The 20930-nt window shown below is 38.5% G+C and overlaps 1 protein-coding gene across 4 annotated transcripts in view; it reads left to right on the top strand.

The window, feature by feature from the left end:
* Positions 1–20360, top strand: part of arhgef7b (Rho guanine nucleotide exchange factor (GEF) 7b) — a 90301-nt gene extending 69941 nt beyond the window's left edge. For 2 of the 4 annotated variants that reach the window (XM_055024977.1, XM_055024978.1), the window contains 22 exons: positions 423–659; positions 1943–2026; positions 9823–9907; positions 10001–10122; positions 10212–10416; positions 11706–11797; positions 13666–13760; positions 13842–13937; positions 14186–14308; positions 14385–14523; positions 14596–14655; positions 14756–14902; positions 15003–15089; positions 15194–15272; positions 15410–15540; positions 15625–15840; positions 16330–16426; positions 16597–16686; positions 17041–17199; positions 17405–17501; positions 17935–17989; positions 18196–20360. In XM_055024977.1, the coding sequence (XP_054880952.1) occupies positions 495–659; positions 1943–2026; positions 9823–9907; positions 10001–10122; positions 10212–10416; positions 11706–11797; positions 13666–13760; positions 13842–13937; positions 14186–14308; positions 14385–14523; positions 14596–14655; positions 14756–14902; positions 15003–15089; positions 15194–15272; positions 15410–15540; positions 15625–15840; positions 16330–16426; positions 16597–16686; positions 17041–17199; positions 17405–17501; positions 17935–17989; positions 18196–18318 (2547 nt within the window). In that variant the 5' untranslated portion in view covers positions 423–494 and the 3' untranslated portion in view covers positions 18319–20360. Of the gene's footprint in view, positions 1–422; positions 660–1942; positions 2027–9822; positions 9908–10000; positions 10123–10211; positions 10417–11705; positions 11798–13665; positions 13761–13841; positions 13938–14185; positions 14309–14384; positions 14524–14595; positions 14656–14755; positions 14903–15002; positions 15090–15193; positions 15273–15409; positions 15541–15624; positions 15841–16329; positions 16427–16596; positions 16687–17040; positions 17200–17404; positions 17502–17934; positions 17990–18195 lie in introns of those variants that run through there. The other 2 variants (XM_055024979.1, XM_055024980.1) reach the window with 2 other exon arrangements.
* The last annotated feature ends 570 nt before the right edge of the window (positions 20361–20930 follow it).

The raw sequence follows: 20930 nt of genomic DNA on the forward strand, positions 1-20930 counted from the left end.
GCATATGGTAAAAATTACAATGACAGAACAGAAATTAGTGGATTCCCTTTCAAATTAAAAGCACTGATATAAGTCTTCACATTTTGATGATTGTTGCTCGTAGCATTGATTGACATCGCTAAGGCCCTCCCCCTGACTCTGATTGGTTGTTGTTGGTTGGGACTGGTGCATGTCTTCAGACAGCAACAGCAGCACAGAGAGGAGGTGCAGGAGGATCGACCTCTTCCCAGGTTTCCACTTTTACTTTGAAAACTGCTAAAGGAAGTCATTTCCTGCAGCTTCTGACTTGATGAATCTGCTGGCTGCTACAGCTGTGCACAAAGCAAGGTGATATCAGCATCCTCAGGAAGAGAGGAGAAGAAGAGGGAGGAGGAAGGAGCGGTCTTATTTCTCACTTCCAGCTCCGATCCTTCTGTTTCCAGGCTGCGGGGGGTTTTCACCCAGCCTGGACTGACCGAGCTGCTGCTGGAGGACGATCCCAGACGGCAAAAATCATGAATTCGGCAGAGCAGACGGTAACGTGGCTCATCACGCTGGGGGTCCTGGAGTCTCCCAAAAAGAGCGTGTCGGATCCAGAGGCTTTCCTCCAGGCGTCCCTGCAGGATGGAGTCGTTCTGTGCAGGCTGCTGGAGCGACTCAGACCTGGGACGGTGGACAAAGTAAGCAATCTAAAAATGGAAGACTGCTTTCCTAATATTCGGAAGGCTTTTTACTGTACACGATGAGTAAAAAAATATAATCAAGTTGTTAAAAATATAACTGGAGGTTCCAAATAGCCTGCAGTATGATTTTTTTGCATTTTATTTTCACTTTTGACAAAACAAAACAAAAAAATAGTTTTGAGGGCTATTGTTACACAATGCAGTTAAAACAATTTTTTTGTTGTTTTGAAAAGTGTTGCATGTGTAAATATAAAAAAGTGTGATTGCAAACATACTTTTGAAATCTTAAAAAACAAGCAATAAGAAGGACGTGTTTAGTATGGCTGGCAATTTGGGTAAACAAACAAACAAAACCCAAACACCAAGATAAGTAACTAAAGAGCCACAGATCAGCCTTTTTCTGGGAATCAATGACTTTGATGTGCAGATATTTCAAATGCAAGAGCTGTTTGTTTGATAGATGTAGATCTGACTCCAAAAAAATAAAAAAAAGAATCACAAGATTGTTCCTATGTCCATCAAAGTCTAAAAATAGATCATTAGCTTTTTATTGGTTTATAACTTTTGTTTTGGCCACTTGTTATTTTGATGAAATTCACTTTTTTCTTTACAACAATCAGTAACTAATCAAATCATTTATTATGTTTTTTTTTTGTTTTGTTTTGTTTTGGTTTTTATTAACCATATGATCTCATAGGTGTGCAAGGTTATCCTCATTTGCGCTCACGCGCAAACCACGCCCCCTACACTCTCAAACAATGGACTGTGGGTCTGTTGACGTCACATCCTCCTTCAGCTGCCGCAGTTGCAGTAAAAGTTTGACTGAAGATTTGATTTTTAAAAGCATTTAAATGCCAAAACACAGCAAATAACAACAAAACTTAAACTATGGGATGAGAGAGTGCGCCCTTCAAAATAAAAGCTGTCAATGGAAGCAGCTGTTTAGTTCTTGAGAGTTTTCCATTCGTTCCGGGGATATTATCGATTAGAAATGCATAAGGACTATATGCAATAAATATCGAGCGCTTAATTATCGCTATAAAAACAAACAAACAAAAAAGTCGCATTTTAAGCTTGTTTTGCAATTGTTTACTTTACTTTGAAAGGTAAAACCGGAAGTTGTGCTGATTAGGTTGTTTGATCCTGGGAGCAGCAAGTGTACACTGTGTTAAAACAAACACGTCTGTGAGTCAAAGAAACTCTTTAAAATCTGCCGTAGGGCTTAATTACCGCTTCAGAAGACTGTTTAAAACTGAACCGGTTTTTCTTTTCATTCACAGTTTTTCCAGGAACCGCGAAGCGACAGCGAGTCTCAGAGGAACATCGCGGAGTTTATTAAGGGCTGCGGGGGTTTCAGTGTGGAGGTGAGTCACTCCATCACTTGCTTATTTACTTAATCACACTGCGAGGCTTAAAACAAACAAACAAAAATTATTTTAATTATTTACAAAATTAAAATTTTTATTCTGACAATTTATAAGGCATGTCAGGAGTAACGGGCTTTTCTATGGAAATTTATCATGAAAAAGTGCCTTTGTTTTGTCACTGAGTAGTGATCTACAAATTAACATTAATTTTAACTGTCAAGATTATATGGTCAGGATTTTAAGATACTGCTCTTTCATTAGACTTTGTTTTCTTGCTTTTCTTTAACTTGCGTTTTTTTCTAAAGCTATTTATATTACTCACAAAAGCAAAATGAGGGTTTCTGGAGTGGCCTAGTCAAAGTCAGGAGTTAAGTCTGACTTAACTGCTGTAGCAAGAAACATTTTTGTTGCCCTCCAGTATCACTGGCTTCTGCAAAGCAGTAGTGCTGCACCACAACTTATTCCAAATGTTTATTTGGGGAAAAATACATTTTGCTTTGATATTGTCTAGGTAGAAAAAACATCAACCCAGAATTATCTGTAGGGTAGCAAATACTTTTGCTGTGGATTCAAAACAAGCGAGAAAGATTATTTTTGTCATCACTTTGGCTGCTCCCAAAATATACATTAGCTGCCTGTGCTTCATTGGTAGTTATGGAAACAGGAGGCACAGATTCACTTTGATAGGATTTTTGTTTTTATTTATTTTTGTACTTGACAGAAATGTTAAATCTATGGAACTGATTCCTAAATGAGCGCGTCTTGAATTGGATCGCCATGCATTTTGATGGGTTTTTCTTGTTTTTTTTAATCTTCTGTCAGTGGGGTAGAAATTAAATTCAGGGACAATCTGGTATTTGTCTTTCTGTCACAGTTTAAAAGGACAACACAGGGCGTATGCCTCTCTGTTTGCATTTCTAAATGGGTCATGGCAGGTCATGACCTCCTCCTCAGTGAGCATGCAGAGAGATAATGTACAAAACAACAAGTATTGATTTTAGCCGTGGGAAAAAGAAGAGTGGGATCATAATGTGCAGCATGCAGACTCCTAACAAGGTTTGCTGTGCATTTGTAAGATAGATGGGCTTTTTTTTATTAAAAAGAAAAAATCTTGAATCCTTAAGGAGCGATGGTGAGAGCATGAAATGGATAAAACAAGGGGGAGAGGAAGAGTGGGCTGAGTAATGTAGTCTGCCAGGCATCCAGTGGATTTTCCAATCAGCTTGATTAGAGGAATGGCAGCCATGTCACTGGAAGCCAAGGTCTCCGTTACGAGCAGTCGGGAGTAATTCCCCAGACAGTCGTGAAGCAGGCGGAGGACAGGCCAGACCGAGCGCCCACAGAAGGGGATTACAGAGAGGAGGGTGAGCGGCGACACGAGCGCAGACTTGGGTTAACGGAAGCAGCACAAGAAGCGGTCAGATAAAAAAACGCTGCTGGATGTTTGACTCACTGTAGAAAAAGCTTGTATGTCTCATGGTAGTCAAGTAAACTGCTTAATCCATCACAAGCTTCTGGTTTAAGCGTATGGTGACAAAATAAAAATATTAGCAGTATTTAATCATTCTTACCTATTTAAATGGGAGAGTGATCAAAAAACTGAACTTCAAGGTCATTTTCTGATTATGTGGCTTTTGTAAGTTACGTTTTTTACTAAAACTGATTAAAAAGGAGAAAATTGCTCCTCTTTTTAGTGAAATTCACTTGGTAAAGTCATAAGATGTACAGGCTGCGCTTTAAGCTCTCGCTTTCATTGCATCACATTCCAGTCCTGGTTTTCCTTAGAGGTGCTTTTAACTTTAATTTAGCAGATGTCGCCTGCGGTTTAATATTTTTCATTCAGTAGACTTTAAATTTTGTTCTTTTAAATTAAATTTTTTTTAATAAACAAATGGATGTTACTTATTTCCATTTATTATAGAAAGATTTCATTAATTTAATAGAAGCTGCAATAGCAAAATGAATCCCTAATATTTTTATGTCCCTCTAAAGTCGATTCTTCAGACTAGGGTGTGTAGAAACAATATTTGACAGATTAATTACACCATTAGTAAAACTTTTATTCAAGCTGAGGGCTCGCTGTATATTTTCCTTTTACCTCATTTTTCCCTCGATTTCTAGTCTGTGAAGTTTTGGGTCATTGTGCGTCCGTTGGCACAAAGTCGCCCCAAAGTGTTTTTGGTGAGATTAGCAATCCAAGCCGAATGCAAAGACTGTATCTGGAAGTGTTTGGCTCGTTATACTGTAAAGATGTTGCAGTTTAATTTGCCACTTTAAAAGGAAGGTACACTGAAAACAAACAAACAAGCTCTAAAGAGCTAAAACCTTGGTTTGCAAATGATCTAAAATAATGCATTAAAAGTTAAAATCCTCGTCACGTAATGGCTCCATCTCACAATTTGCTAATATAAACATGCTTGTGTGTGGTTTACACAGGATTAGAAGCTTCCGAGGTGTTTGATTCTGGCTGCGTGTGTTGCCAGTAACATGTGTGATCGAGCGATTACAAGAGGGAAGCTCAGACTTAATCCGCCTTCAGACCAAAGTTGGATCAGAGAATTAATGCAGCATTTGACTCAGTTTTGCTTAGTTAATGTTATTATAAGCTGGGCTAGTTGTCAGAAGATGTGAGAGAGGGTATTTATGAAGAAAAATAAATCAATAAAATTCTCTGATTGAATTGTTGGTTGATAGCCAGTATATATTTGAAGTTGTGCAACAAAAACCAAAAGAAATAAAAACTATAAAACTTGAATGGCCATCTTTACGCAGACCATCATTCAATAAATCAATAGAAATCCAAGTGCATGCATTAAAACATCAAATCTAATTAATATGAATTGTATTCACTACTTGAATACAGATTGATGGTTTACATTGATCATTTATAAGCATTAGTAATAAAAAATTCAAAAACTATATTTCGTTACTGAACACACTCAAGTGTGTAAAATGATGGATGGATGGATTGATGGATTGATGGATGGATGGGATGGATGGATGGATGGATGGATGGATGGATGGATGGATGGATGGATGGATGGATGGATGGATGGATGGATGGATGGATGGATGGATGGATGGATGGATGGATGGATGGATGGATGGATGGATGGATGGATGGATGGATGGATGGATGGATGGATGGATGGATGGATGGATGGATGGATGGATGGATGGATGGATGGATGGATGGATGGATGGATGGATGGATGGATGGATGATGGATGGATGGATGGATGGGATGGATGGATGGATGGATGGATGGATGGATGGATGGATGGATGGATGGATGGATGGATGGATGGATGGATGGATGGATGGATGGATGGATGGATGGATGGATGGATGGATGGATGGATGGATGGATGGATGGATGGATGGATGGATGGATGGATGGATGGATGGATGGATGGATGGATGGATGGATGGATGGATGGATGGATGGATGGATGGATGGATGGATGGATGGATGGATGGATGGATGGATGGATGGATGGATGGATGGATGGATGGATGGATGGATGGATGGATGGATGGATGGATGGATGGATGGATGATGATGGATGGATGGATGGATGGATGGATGGATGGATGGATGGATGGATGGATGGATGGATGGATGGATGGATGGATGGATGGATGGATGGATGGATGGATGGATGGATGGATGGATGGATGGATGGATGGATGGATGGATGGATGGATGGATGGATGGATGGATGGATGGATGGATGGATGGATGGATGGATGGGGATGGATGGATGGATGGATGGATGGATGGATGGATGATGGATGGATGGATGGATGGATGGATGGATGGATGGATGGATGGATGGATGGATGGATGGATGGATGGATGGATGGATGGATGGATGGATGGGATGGATGGATGGATGGATGGATGGATGGATGGATGGATGGATGGATGGATGGATGGATGGATGGATGGATGGATGGATGGATGGATTGATGGATTGATGGATGGATGGATAAAAAAAGCACCATTCGGGCCAAGAAACATACAGCATATAAGTTAGAGCCAATAGTAGTGGATAACGATAAAAGTAACAAAGCAATTCACCATGTTGGAGCGTAGTTGTGCAGTGTTAAAAAAAAACAATAAAGAAAGAAAGAAAAAATCTTTCAACTGTGAGAAAAAGCTAAAACTTAAATATGAGTAACATCACTAAGATCCGCTTAATAAGTGTCACATATTCTTAAGAAATAACTTTACAAATGAGGAACATTTACTGAAATGTATCACACTAGCAAGTGTTACAGAAAAATATGAGTTTCAAATGCGTTTAAACAGGTTTTTACTATTTTGGAGAAAAGCATGAAAGAAATCACAAACTGCTGACTAACACTAGTTAGTGTTAGTCAGCACTAACTAGTCATACTACCATAAATAATGAAGTTAAATTGTAGGTTTTCTTTAGACGTATGTATTTGCAGGGGGCAAGGGCTTTTTTTTTTTTTTTTCTCACGACTGCCCCACACACACCCAGGTACACTGACCACCACTGTCACTGACCCTACCCCCTCTTTCTCCTTTTAAAACGGACTGACGCGCGCCAGTCCACTCTTACGCTCGGCCACGCACACGTGCGCATACGAACACTCACGCGCGCTCCTACACATACGCACGTCATGTCAATTGATTCTTGATGGAGCTGGTGAAAGCTGATATTCCATCGATCGTGAGAATAAACTTTTAAACCAATACCTACCTTACCTTTCCATTGCTAGGGAAACTAACTGACAAAGCCTTGCGCGCTGACCAGAGTCCTAAGAATGACCCTGTTTTTTTATTATTGTTTTTTGTTTTCAAACCACTTTACCCAGATGCTATCTAATGCTATCTTAAAAACCGCTGAGGCACAGAACCGAAGGGAACTACAACCTTCCAAATCTATTGAAACTTATCTACGCATAGTATGTATAATATACATTATTCATAATTATCTTTCGCCGATTCTTATTGTATTACTCTTAAAACTCAGAGGTCAATAGGAGTTCTCTATAAAATAAATAAATAAATGCCTAAGATGTCCTCTAGGGGGGAGCCTGAAGTGGGGTGGGGTCAGTGGGAGGGGTTGTAACTGAATAACTAAAATGGGTGGGGGCACCTCTTGTCACAGGAAATTGGGAGGCGGGACTTCCGGTTAAAAAGGGGCGGGGCCACATGTCAAAGTAGTTTGACGAAAGGGCGCCCGTATAGTTTTTTAATCTGGTTTGCATTCTAAGAAGTATTTCACCCTAAAAATGAAGCAAAACTGAGTCAAATGCTGCATTAATTCTCTGATCCAACTTTGGTCTGAAGGCGGATTAAGTCTGAGCTTCCCTCTTGTAATCGCTCGATCACACATGTTACTGGCAACACACGCAGCCAGAATCAAAACACCTCGGAAGCTTCTAATCCTGTGTAAACCACACACAAGCATGTTTATATTAGCAAATTGTGAAGATGGAGCCATACGTGACGAGGATTTTAACTTTTAATGCATTATTTTAGATCATTTGCAAACCAAGGTTTTAGCTCTTTAGAGCTTGTTTGTTTGTTTTCAGTGTACCGTTCCTTTTAAAGTGGCAAATTAAACTGCAACATCTTTACAGTATAAAGAGCCAAACACTTCCAGATACAGTCTTTTGCATTCGGCTTGGATTGCTAATCTCACCAAAACACTTTGGGGCGACTTTGTGCCAACGGACGCACAATGACCCAAAACTTCACAGACTAGAAATCGAGGGAAAAATGAGGTAAAAGGAAAATATACAGCGAGCCCTCAGCTTGAATAAAAGTTTTACTAATGGTGTAATTAATCTGTCAAATATTGTTTCTACACACCCTAGTCTGAAGAATCGACTTTAGAGGGACATAAAAATATTAGGGATTTTTTTTGCTATTGCAGCTTCTATTAAATTAATGAAATCTTTCTATAATAAATGGAAATAAGTAACATCCATTTGTTTATTAAAAAAATTTTAAATTTAAAAGAACAAAATTTAAAGTCTACTGAATCATAAATATTAAACCGCAGGTGACATCTGCTAAATTAAAGTTAAAAGCACCTCTAAGGAAAACAGGACTGGAATGTGATGCAATGAAAGCGAGAGCTTAAAGCGCAGCCTGTACATCTTATGACTTTACCAAGTGAATTTCACTAAAAAGAGGAGCGATTTTCTCCTTTTTAATCAGTTTTAGTAGAAAACGTAACTTACAAAAGCCACATAATCAGAAAATGACCTTGAAGTTCAGTTTTTTGATCACTCTCCCATTTAAATAGGTAAGAATGATTAAATACTGCTAATATTTTTATTTTGTCACCATAAGCTTAAACCAGAAGCTTGTGATGGATTAAGCAGTTTACTTGACTACCATGAGACATACAAGCTTTTCTACAGCGAGTCAAACATCCAGCAGCGTTTTTTTATCTGACCGCTTCTTGTGCTGCTTCCGTTAACCCAAGTCTGCGCTCGTGTCGCCGCTCACCCTCCTCTCTGTAATCCCCTTCTGTGGGGCGCTCGGTCTGGCCTGTCCTCCGCCTGCTTCACGACTGTCTGGGGGAATTACTCCCGACTGCTCGTAACGGAGACCTTGGCTTCCAGTGACATGGCTGCCATTCCTCTAATCAAGCTGATTGGAAAATCCACTGGATGCCTGGCAGACTACATTACATCAGCCCACTCTTCCTCTCCCCCTTGTTTTATCCATTTCATGCTCTCACCATCGCTCCTTAAGGATTCAAGATTTTTTCTTTTTTAATAAAAAAAAGCCCATCTATCTTACAAATGCACAGCAAACCTTGTTAGGAGTCTGCATGCTGCACATTATGATCCCACTCTTCTTTTTCCCACGGCTAAAATCAATACTGTGTAAGAGGATGTTTGTTGTTTTGTACATTATCTCTCTGCATGCTCACTGAGGAGGAGGTCATGACCTGCCATGACCCATTTAGAAATGCAAACAGAGAGGCATACGCCCTGTGTTGTCCTTTTAAACTGTGACAGAAAGACAAATACCAGATTGTCCCTGAATTTAATTTCTACCCCACTGACAGAAGATTAAAAAAAACAAGAAAAACCCATCAAAATGCATGTCGATCCAATTCAAGACGCGCTCATTTAGGAATCAGTTCCATAGATTTAACATTTCTGTCAAGTACAAAAATAAATAAAAACAAAAATCCTATCAAAGTGAATCTGTGCCTCCTGTTTCCATAACTACCAATGAAGCACAGGCAGCTAATGCATATTTTGGGAGCAGCCAAAGTGATGACAAAAATAATCTCTCTCGCTTGTTTTGAATCCACAACAAAAGTATTTGCTACCCTACAGATAATTCTGGTTGTTGATGTTTTTTCTACCTAGACAATATCAAAGCAAAATGTATTTTTCCCCAAATAAACATTTGGAATAAGTTGTGGTGCAGCACTACTGCTTTGCAGAAGCCAGTGATACTGGAGGGCAACAAAAATGTTTCTTGCTACAGCAGTTAAGTCAGACTTAACTCCTGACTTTGACTAGGCCACTCCAGAAACCCTCATTTTGCTTTTGTGAGTAATATAAATAGCTTTAGAAAGGGTGTCCATATAGTTTCTTAGAATAATAATAGAATAGAAAAGAATAGTTTCTCAGAGAGAATTCCTTTTGTATGTGTCTTTGAGGTTTTTGGGGTTTTTTATTCAGAGAAATTTTGGCCCACTGTCCAGGTTGTTCAATAACAAACTTCGACTAGGCTGAAAAAAAAAGTTATCAAAACATATTGCTAAAAATTGTTTGTTTTCCAGCCTTTTGAAGTGAGTGACCTCCTGCAGGGACTGAACTTCTCCAAAGTACTAAACTCCTTAGTTGCTCTTAACAAAGCCACTGAAGGTAAGAGTCAGGTGTTTGGCCACATTTAGTGTTCATGTCTTTTGCAAGTTTTTGAGTGTGATGGTTTTGTTTCCTGCTGTGTGCTTGCTGAAGTGTCTGTCCCAGGAGACAGCGGATGTGTGCCGCACTCCTCCAATATACGGATCAAATCATTCGACTCTTTGAACACTCAAAGTCGCTCCTCGAAGCTGCAGCAGCCTCAGTACCGCAGCTTGGTGAGTCATGCTGCCAACGCCGGCGCCACAACTCCAGCCAGACGTTGCTGTGTTTTCCCCATTAACACGGCCTCTACGCTCCATCGTAGGACATGTCGGATGGCGGCGTGTGCGGCCAGCTGCTTGTCAAAGCGCGTTTCGCCTTCCAGCCGACCAACGAGGACGAGCTCTCCTTCTCCAAGGGTGATGTCATCTGTGTGACCAAGCAGGTGGAGGGGGGCTGGTGGGAAGGCTCGCTGAACGACAAGACTGGGTGGTTCCCCAGTAACTACGTACGGGAGCTGAAAGGAGGCGGTGGGTTTAGACAAATACGGAAAGCAGTTAGTTGAAGATGTTGAAATATCAGCGTGCTACTTGCATTTTCACTTCTTTATAATGATTGGTATCAGAGACACTTATAGTTGAGCCTGTGCAGGATGATCAGTTCCTCATGGCTCGTCTATAACCATGAGGTTTGCTGTGCTGCTTCCAAATTCAGGAAGCTTGACATGGACACAAAGAAAGGAAGTTCCTGAGCTGCTGCTTACAAAGGAAATTCCTGACAGAAAATAACAACTTAGACAGCAGCAGGCTAAGACGTAGCAGAGGACACGTATGCCCCGTTGAAGTAGTTTCATTCATTTTGATCTCTTTAACTACAGTAAGATACTCATTATCCAGAAAAGACAGAGATTTATCCTGGCTTTACATTGCAATTATCATAACAACATGCCTGTTAGTAGTCAGGCAGAAATATAATGATCAAAGCAAAAACTGAAAGATAATAACGTGAATCATCTACGTATAACTCTTGATCATCTACACAGACGAGTGAGGTCACATCATCAGTGATTTGACTTTTATCAAGTTTGATAAATGTACATTTTCAGTGTTTCTACAGCTTGACTTCAATCTTAAAAAATATGAAAAAGTTCAGTTAGAAAGAACTGAATGTATCATGGATTTTCATTACACACCCAGTGTTCATTATAAAGTGTTTAATTCTTTGAGTTGTTGAAATTCAAGCTCAGGTTTCTGATGTCTCCGGGACACAGCTGCTTGACATAAATAACAAAACTCTTGAATTTACTTTGATTGACCGCTTTCTCTCTCTTGCTATTATAAGTGTGGTTACTTTTTAACCACACATTTTCCTTTCACTTAACTTTCTAATGTTCTGCTCGTATACAGCACTTTGTGATCACAGTCTTTTAGCAAAGACCTGTTATGTCTTACCCTGTTTTTGGCTGGTATAAATTACAATTTGCTGAATTATTGTCAAGCTAACCATCTTTCCCATGATTTCACGGGCCTAACATAACATTTCTGTTTTGAAATTGGGCTTTTTGTTTTTTACTTTTGTTGATTTTTGTGTCATATTCAAATTTTCTGGGAAATTGAATTTTGGGGTTTCATTAGCTATAAGCTCCAATGATCACGATAGAAAAGCACACATTTTAAATGAATCACGCTTTATAGGAAGGTGTAAGGAATCTATATAATAGAAATTTAACATTAATTATTTTTCAATGACGGACTAATAATCAGAGATGCATTTTGACTCGTCCTTTGATTGGAGCAGTAAGACTTTGTTCTATTTTTAGACAAAACAACAGATAAGCCAAAGTGTGGGACTCTGAAAAGTCCCCCTAAAGGTTTTGACACCACCATCATCTCAAAGACCTATTACAACATGGTGAGTATCAGTGTGTCAAGAAATCCAACCTCCTGTTTTGTTCACTGATGGGTTAAGTCTGTAAGAATCCAGTTTGGTTTAGGTTACATGTTTGGCTACAATGACGGTTTGTGAAAAATTAAAAAAAAAAGTTTTTTTTTTGATGCAGCTTTTAAGGTTAGTGGTGACTCAAGCTTAGAGGATGATTTTCACATTGTGTGTCTGCCTTTATGGGCTGTCGCAATCAATTATTTTTGATTCACACATTTAATTGACTTTCTCATAGCCATGTCTGTGTGTGTGTCAGCATGGCATGATTTGTGGAGCCCACATGGCAGCCATGCATGCGGCAGGTCTGTGTTGACAGAGTGTGGCCAATGTAATGTAGGTTATTTCTTCCATCTCAGTGGTTTCTGGGGCAGCCTTGCCTCAGGGTGGGCTCTTTCTGGTGTGAGTGTGTTTGAGTGTTTTTAATAATGTAGGAAGATGTCACAGGCTCTGCAGACAGTCTTGTCTCTGGTCGAGGAACCGCAGTCTCTTTTTATCCATTCGCATACAGGTCGTGCCTGGAGTGAAAACTGTTCCTGGACACTAATCCCAGAAAATAAAAATAAAAATAGGATCCTGTTTTTATTTATTTAAAAAACTAGCTCAGATGAAGATGTAGGCTTTGGGCATTTTTATGATGCCTCACTAAAACGACCTCTTTCTTTCACTTACTATACTAATACATATTTTCATAAAACATGTTAAAAATAAGCTGGTATTTACCTCAACACAGTATTGACAGATGAGTTGTTGTGTATTTTAAAGCGTCGCATACATATTTTTCCACCACAAATGTCTGTCAGAGCATGAAAAGTGACACGCAGAACCTCAAAGACTTTATGTTCCATAAAATCTGCTTCATTTTGTCAGGTTTAGACTAATAACAGGAGTTTTTCAATACACCAACATGCATCAGAAATAAGATTGCTGCAGCAGTATAGCATATGTTACTATTTTAGATGGTTTCACACCTCACTCACTTCTTGTTTGAGCTAAAAATGTACAGTTATCGGAAACATAATTTCTGCTGGACGTCTGTAGTTGCTGCAAATTAACCTGTAGGGTAAAATGAAAATCCTGTTTTTAAGAAACTACACCACTGGATGGGGTGTTGTCTCTCCCCCAGGATCCTATGTCTGCCCAGTTTGCTTTTAATGGACTACATTTCTGAAAGCCTTTAAGATTTATCTTGAACTTCAAGGATTTTCTGTATCTCTAAGAAGTTTTACAACTTTTTCTTCCCAATAAATTAACAATTATTTTAGTAATTGATTAAACCATCATATTTTCTGTTGATTATTCAGATAGAAGATGGCACATTCTACAGATTATTCAACAACTTAATCCATTTTTTTTTTTACAAAATTAGAAATACATTAAAATATAAGAATAAAAAATAATTCTATTAATTTTTAAAATGAGAAAATAAACATTATGTTCCCTAAAATGCAACAACAAGGAAAAGTTTCACACTTCCACTTGAGGAGCTTTGGCTAAAACATATCTGCAGACAGATGTTTTATTTATTTATTTATTTATTTATTTTTTATCTCAAATGCAAAATGTATGTGCTTTGTATATTCTTTGCATATTTATTGCTCTGAATTTTTTTCTTGCATTTTTTGAGTGTATACTGCACTTAATCACTTACTAAATTAGTAAATATAATTTCAATAATTTATTAATCACAATTAATCTGATTACTCATTTCAGCCCAACAATTAATCAGGGCTGTTTTGATGTTTCTCTGTATAAATTTGTTTTTTTCTTTAAGAGATTTATTGCAAACATGGACAAGTGTGAAAAATGATTTATTTTTAATAACTTTGTCTCTTTTACAGGTTTTACAGAACATCCTGGAGGCAGAAAGTGAATATTCAAGGGAGCTACAGAGTCTCCTGGGGACGTACCTGCGTCCACTTCACCCCACAGACAGGTAAATGTTCCTCAATCCAAAACTGTATAAATAACATATTCCATTACAGCATGTATGTCTCAAAATTATTCTGCTTTACAGACTCAGCAGTGTTGACATCTGTCAAATTCAGGGAAATCTGGAAGAGATTTCTACATTTCAGCAGATGCTTGTCCAGTCCTTGGACGAACAGACCAAGTCAGTTTGTTTTTGGCTTTGTCTGCAAAATTTCTTCATTTTTTGTTTGATTAATAACTGCTAAGAAGAACTCGGAGCACTTTTTTGGGGGATGTTTTAAAGTACTTTTAAATAAACTTCAAGTCAGAAGTAGATGTAGCAGCAGAGACATCTAGTGGTCAGCTGAATCTGTAGCATTTTTTTCTGTATAATTGCAGAAATAAACATTTTTTTCCATGCAGTCTGATATCACAGTGTAATTTGTGTAGACTTCCAGAGACCCAACAGAGAATCGGGGGTTTCTTTCTGAACCTGATGCCTGAGATGAAGGCCATTTATGTGACTTACTGCTCCAATCACCCATCTGCAGTCAGCGTGCTCACACAACACAGGTATGGACTCGAACCCTGAACATGTGTTGAACCTACAAATCCTTCAGATTGACATGTTTATGAATGTGTCTCACAGTGACGATCTTGGGGAATATATGGAGTCAAAAGGAGCATCCAGTCCTGGCAACCTGACACTAACAGTCAGTCTGAGTAAACCCTTCACCAGGATGGAAAGATACCCAGCGCTGCTGAAAGAACTGGACAGACATATGGAAGTTAGTCGTTTTAAATACCCAAAACTTGAAGAGATGCACATTCTTCCTTTTGATATTCTGATTGTCTTTTAGGAGCAACACCCTGACCGAGCTGACCTCAGTGCTGCCATGGCAGCCTTCAAAAGCCTTGCAGTGAGAACGCTTCTCTTCCAGTAGTGAATCGGTTTTACGTCACATTTTGTGGAGTTTTTTTTTAGAGCCTTGTTTACACTTTCAGTGTGTTTTCACGCAGGCAGAGTGCGAGGAGGTAAGAAAGAGGAAGAACCTGGAGCTACAGATTCTGACTGAGCCAATCAGAAACTGGGAAGGAGAGGATATTAAAACTCTTGGCCCAGTTCTCCACATGTCCCAGGTCAAAGTTCACACGCAGAATTGCCAGGTATAAAACTCTGTGAAGGAGCTTCACTTTTTACCTGTTGAAGTCCGACTTGTGATCTCGCCTGTGAGTTGCAACCAGCAGAACTTTGTGTTTCTTCCAGGAGTCAAATGAACGCTTCCTCATCCTGTTCCCTCACACTCTGCTCATGCTTTCAGCTAGCCTCCGAATGAGTGGATTTATATATCAGGTATGTTTATAGCCATTGAATCATCATTATATTGCACAAATATTCATATGAATTGTTATTCAGAAACCGCAATAAGGGGAGCTACTCTGTATTTCTGTTTGTAGGGGAAAATGCCTTTATCAGGAATGCTCATCTCCAGAATTGAAGATGGAGAAAACCTGAAGAATGCTTTTGAAATATCTGGTCACTCCCTCTTTTCTCTCTATTTTCAAAATGCAATAATTTCAACAGATCTCATATTGTTCCAAAAAATAATCCACTTCATGAGCTGAATTATTAAATAACGCATCGTCTCTCACTGTGTGCGCGTTGTTGAGCAGGAGGCCAGTGTGAGCGCACGCAGATAGCTTGCAGCAGTCAACGTGATCTACAAGACTGGCTGGACCTCCTCACCAAACACACACACACCACACCACCTCAAGTGTGCAAGCTACAGGATGCTTGTTACACAGTAAGGCTCTAATGTTGTATTATCAGCCAATGAGTCGCTGCTCATTCATTTGTCTCTTTCTCCTCTTCGCTGTGTTGCTTCTAGTTGCCCTCCCACTCCGCCACGCCCTCCAGATACTCTGAGTCTCGCGGGGGGAGCCCTTACCACTCTCTGCCTCATCCCTCCTTAAATGGGACAATTCCCAGTTGCAGCCCCATGTGGGGGCCGCTGGAGCCTCCGAGCACCCCCAAACCCTGGACCCTGAGCTGCCTTCGCCCTGCACCTCCACTACGACCGTCTGCTGCCCTGTGCTTCAAAGAGGTGCCGATCACAAACCCGTTCACACAAACCTTCTTATAGACCCACACAAAGTAAGGCGTAATTGTGAAGTGGGAGGAACATAAAATATTTTTATGAACAGTGTGAAAAGTTAGCACGCAGCTTCAGCTAGTTCGGCTAGAAAGTAGTGGCAGACTGAAACCTGAGCCTTCAAAGACACATAAACAGTTAAAAAAGTCAGCCTTCTATCACCTGAAGGACATTTAACCTCCTGTTTAGGGTTTCTGTTTGATTGATACGTTTGATGTGTATTTGTTTGGAGATTTTGATAATTGTGTTTGGCAAAATGTGATGTGTATTGCTTGTGTCGTTATGAGTTACTGTAAGAGGTTTTTATGGTGTCAAGCACCTTGTTAAAGAAATGTGCTGTACAAAGAAACTTGACTTGTATATAGATTTGAACCAAATGTTCTTGCAGTTATACCTGTAAGTCTGTGCTGATTTTTTTTGCACTGATTTTGTCTTTTAAAGGATGTAAGTAAAAGTCCTAAAAACAAGAGGCCGCTGCTCCCTACCATAAGGAAACCAGAGAGGAAACCATCGGAGGAAGATTTCACTGCCAGAAAGAGTAAGCTCAGCACAAAATGAAAATGGTTTTCGTAACTTTGTCCAAATGTATGTATTCAGTGTGATGAAAACAAATGAGCTTTTTCCTGGATTCTTCTGCATTAAAACGTTTGGATGCATCTTCAGCATTTGTCATGTTTCTGTTCCTCCCATCTTCCTCTAATGCGTCAGGCACAGCGGCTCTGGAGGAGGACGCTCAGATCCTGAAGGTGATCGAGGCTTACTGCACGAGTGCAAAGACTCGCCAGACTCTAAACTCAAGTGAGTTGCTTCACTTCTATGCATTCATATCCACACACATTATCTCAACTTGTTAGTACTGTGAATTACTTTTTCTTCTAAGCTTTTTATACTAACAAGTTTTTCTCTCTCTCTTTTCTCTATTTATTCAACTGCTTCTGTCACTCTCATCCATTCTCTATTTCCTTATTTGTCCCAAACAAACTATTATTTTTGATTTGTGTTGTCATGCATTTTCCCATTTTGTTTGTGTTCCTGCCAAACTGACTTTATGGTTTCCCACCCAATACCTTCTCCATCCTTTATCCAATCTGATTTGATTTTATTCCCTCATCCTCCAAAACATGTAATTTGGTGTTTTATGGCACCGTAAAGCATGGCAGGGAACTGACCTCATGCACAACCATGTGCTGGCTGAGACCAGCCTCACAGTGGCTGCGCTCCCTAGTAACCTGCCATCTTCTGACCAATCAGAAGACTCCGATTATGACAGTATCTGGACTAATCAAAGTCACAGGACCGCCTCGTTTTCTCGTAAGATGTTGTTGTGAACCGTTTCTGCTGACTCAGTGTGTGATAGATAGGTGCTATGTGGATGTCAGTGTGTTGCTGGAATCTTCCAAATACTTTTTTTTTAAATGTCTGATTCAATATCATTTAAGAATAACAATTGAGTGCAAATTTTTTGCTTGCTTAAGTTGTGAAATTCTCTGATTATTTTTTACTTTTATTGTCTTAGGCTCCAGCAGAAAAGATGTCCACATGCTGTTCCCAGAGGAGGAGAAGATTATTGTTGAAGAAACGAGGAGCAACGGACAAACTGTAGTGGAGGAACGGTAATAAATCTGATTATATGTGCAACATATTTAAACACAGGTCAATTATTCGATGGATTTACGCATTGCTGTGCATCAACAATTTTGTTTTTCTAATTTAAAGGTACAAATTCATTTCATTGTGATATTTTTTGTAGTGTATTAACATTATTTGTGTTAAAGCTTATGCGTAGACTAATACCTGTGCTGATTTTTAGGAATAATATTCCTATTTGTCTATATGTGGATGGGTGGGAGAAGAAAAATATGAAAGCAGAACTTATTTTATTTTGCACCAGTAATTTTGAATTACTTAAAACATGACCTCCTGTTCAGCTTTTTGCATTGGTGGTGCTTCTTATTTTTGTGAATGTAGCTTCCTCTTTTTCTCCTGGTTTTGAATCGGTATGTAAACACGTTATATTTTATGAATTTTATATTTTTTCTCCTGCAGAAGTCTGGTGGACACTGTTTATAGCCTCAGAGATGAGGTTCAGGAACTCAAGCAGGTGAGTTTCGTCTTTCTGTCTTCTTTTTTTCCTGCAATGTTCCATTTTATTTCATACCCAAAATTGAAGTTATATTTTTTTTAAAAAATCATTTTGATATCTAAATTTTTGTTTTCAGTTTAGCATTATGGAATACAGACTATACAAGCAGAGTTCCTAATTTTTCCTTTCTATCTTTGTTAATCTGTCTCCTTACTGTTTTCCAGGACAACAAGAGAATAAAACGAACACTGGAGGAGGAGCAGCGAGCGAGAAAAGAGCTGGAGAGAATCGTCAGGCGGGTTCTGAAGAACATGAACGACCCAACCTGGGACGAGACCAACCTCTGAAACCGCTTCAGATTTGAAGCCAGGACCAATTTCTATCATTTAAATCATCATATGATGAGAGCTGCAAGCTGTGTGGGCAGAAGCTGCTGGTAGTTTGAGCCACTCTTCATTATTTCATTTAACTTCAAAACCTTGAACGAACCCATGTGCCAAACCAGGGACCAGGAAACTTCCTGCCAGCTGTCGATGAAGCCGTCCCGACTGCTCACGAAGTAATGAAGCCATAACAGCTGGTAGGCAAGAGGATGTCACTTCGCTTTGTCTTGTCTTCTGTTATTGGACCAACAATTTTCTTTAATAAATCAGTGTTGTTGCTACTCCTTTCACTGGTATCCAGGATAGTATTTTATTTGCTCTGGTCCATAAATATGACAAATTTAAATGAACAAGACGCCATAGAGAAGTTCAATAGTCTTGATTTAAAAAAAAAAAAAACCCGCACACTGTCACTGTCGGTCACAGTTCCTGTGAGAACTGTGCATTCACTCATAGTGATGCGTACAAATGCTTCTTTTTCCAGAGCGGAGTCATTACGCAACATAACACTTAAAGCTGCAGTTTGTAACTTTAATAAAGATTATTTAAATATTTATTCAAAATGTCACCATTTTGTGAAAATATTTTCTATCCACTGTTTGGTGTAGGTTTGACTTTAAGCCAAATGTTAGTGGGTATATCGATAATTTTGGCTCCAACTTTCTAACTTTAGAAATCATTCTAGTTTTATGGTGTATAATCATTCAGTCCTGGAAAAAGGAGTTGATGTGGTTCATTGCTATTAGGAGTTGCTATAAAACTTTTAACTGTATATTTTGTCTCCATATAAAATAATAAACTTTTAAAGGAACCAACAAGCCAGCTATGAAGTTACCAAAAACATCATAAATCAGCCAATTATATAGCAGCGTTTACAAACACTTATGAATTGAAAAATTTTATGGGACCACAGGAAAAAAAAACAAGCAGTCATATTTATTTTAATTTCATAAGCTACAATAAAACGACTTGAAAATATTTGGTTATCAGAAAACCTCAGGGCTTAAACCTTCTGTTTCCAGCTCCAAATTAACACTTTTTCCTACTTTCATTTTTCAAGCAATATTTAAAGGTGCTCATAATGTTGCAATGACTTGCACTGCCTCTTAAGCAAAAAGAAAAAAACAAAACAAAGATAAACCTTTTACCGGTTATTTGGTTCTTTGACATTTTAGAACTCCTGGAACTTAAAAACATATTTTTTTCTGGTCTTATATTTCTTTCATCATGAATGATCAGTAAAAGTGAATATTTGTTCATGGTAAGAGGAAAAACGTCAGAAGAGGCTTTTCACTGAACTCTGTTCAATGGTTCCAACTTGGGTCTTATCCTTAATAATGCAATAAAAGGGAAGTTTTTCATTCGTGTTGTCAAAACTGAATATTTTTCAGATGCTATTGAGGCACTTTAGATGTTAGATTTCTGTTATCCATTGCAAAGTGCAAGTTTGTTTGGTGAGACACTAAAAATGACTTATAAAATATAAGTTAGTGCTAATTTAGAAATGTAATAACAATAAAAACCACCTGACTCACTTTTTTGAGTTCTGCCTAAGCAATGAGACTGATGGGGGGAAGAAAAACTCAATGCACATTTGTATTTGCAAAGCCAAATTTAAAGCAATATTACACTGGAAAATGTTTATTTTTGTCAATATGCAATTTACTGTTGAATAAGTCCCATATTTATCTTCTTTTTTTTATCTTTCTACTTGCTTTTATTAACACCTGTTTTCTACTTGACCTTGCTCACATTGCATATGTGATCCAGAGAGCAGCAGATTTTCTGCTAAAACAAATTAGCAGTACAACCTCTGTTGTGTTAGTTTCACGATCAAGTATGGCAATGATTTAACTCTAACTTATGTACTTAGCTGTAACTGATGTAAATGTGTCCTGTGCTCTGGTGTTGGAATGATGAAAATTATTGCAGAGGTTACTATAATAACCATCTATTTATCTCACCTATTGGACTGCCCATAAATAAAATGCTGAATCCAAATGAAACTTGTGTTGTTCTGTCTCGACCAGCTTTGCTCATATATATATATATATATATATATATATATATATATATATATATATATATATATATATATATATATACTATTATGAAGACCACAGTGGTGCCTATGCTGAGGTGGGTGGGTGAGAAGGGAATTTTTTATTTCTCTATAGATCTATAGATATAGTTCTATAGAGAAATATATCTCTATAGATCTATACATACACACACACATACATATATATATATAATTTTTTTTCTACCAAGAAGTTGAAACTGCACCTCATTCTCAAATGGAAATGGATTGGCCTTTTAATTGCACAAAGCTTTTCATTTATGTATTTTATTTAAAATAAATAAAATTTCTAAATTATCTCAGATAAAATCCCAGTAAATCAACAGTGTTCCAGTTTTTTTTTATCAAGTAACCCAAAGTATCGAATTCAGGGCGAAATCTGAGCGAAACAGCGCCGCCACGTGACATTAGTTAATTGCGGTGGTCGAAAAGGGTACTACACCTTTAGCAAACGGACGCAGGTGAAACTCGGAATGACTTGATTACTTCCAGCCCG

The sequence above is a fragment of the Poeciliopsis prolifica genome, unplaced genomic scaffold, assembly GCF_027474105.1.
Source record: "Poeciliopsis prolifica strain line A6 unplaced genomic scaffold, Auburn_PproV2 SCAFFOLD134, whole genome shotgun sequence".
Taxonomy (NCBI): domain Eukaryota; kingdom Metazoa; phylum Chordata; class Actinopteri; order Cyprinodontiformes; family Poeciliidae; genus Poeciliopsis; species Poeciliopsis prolifica.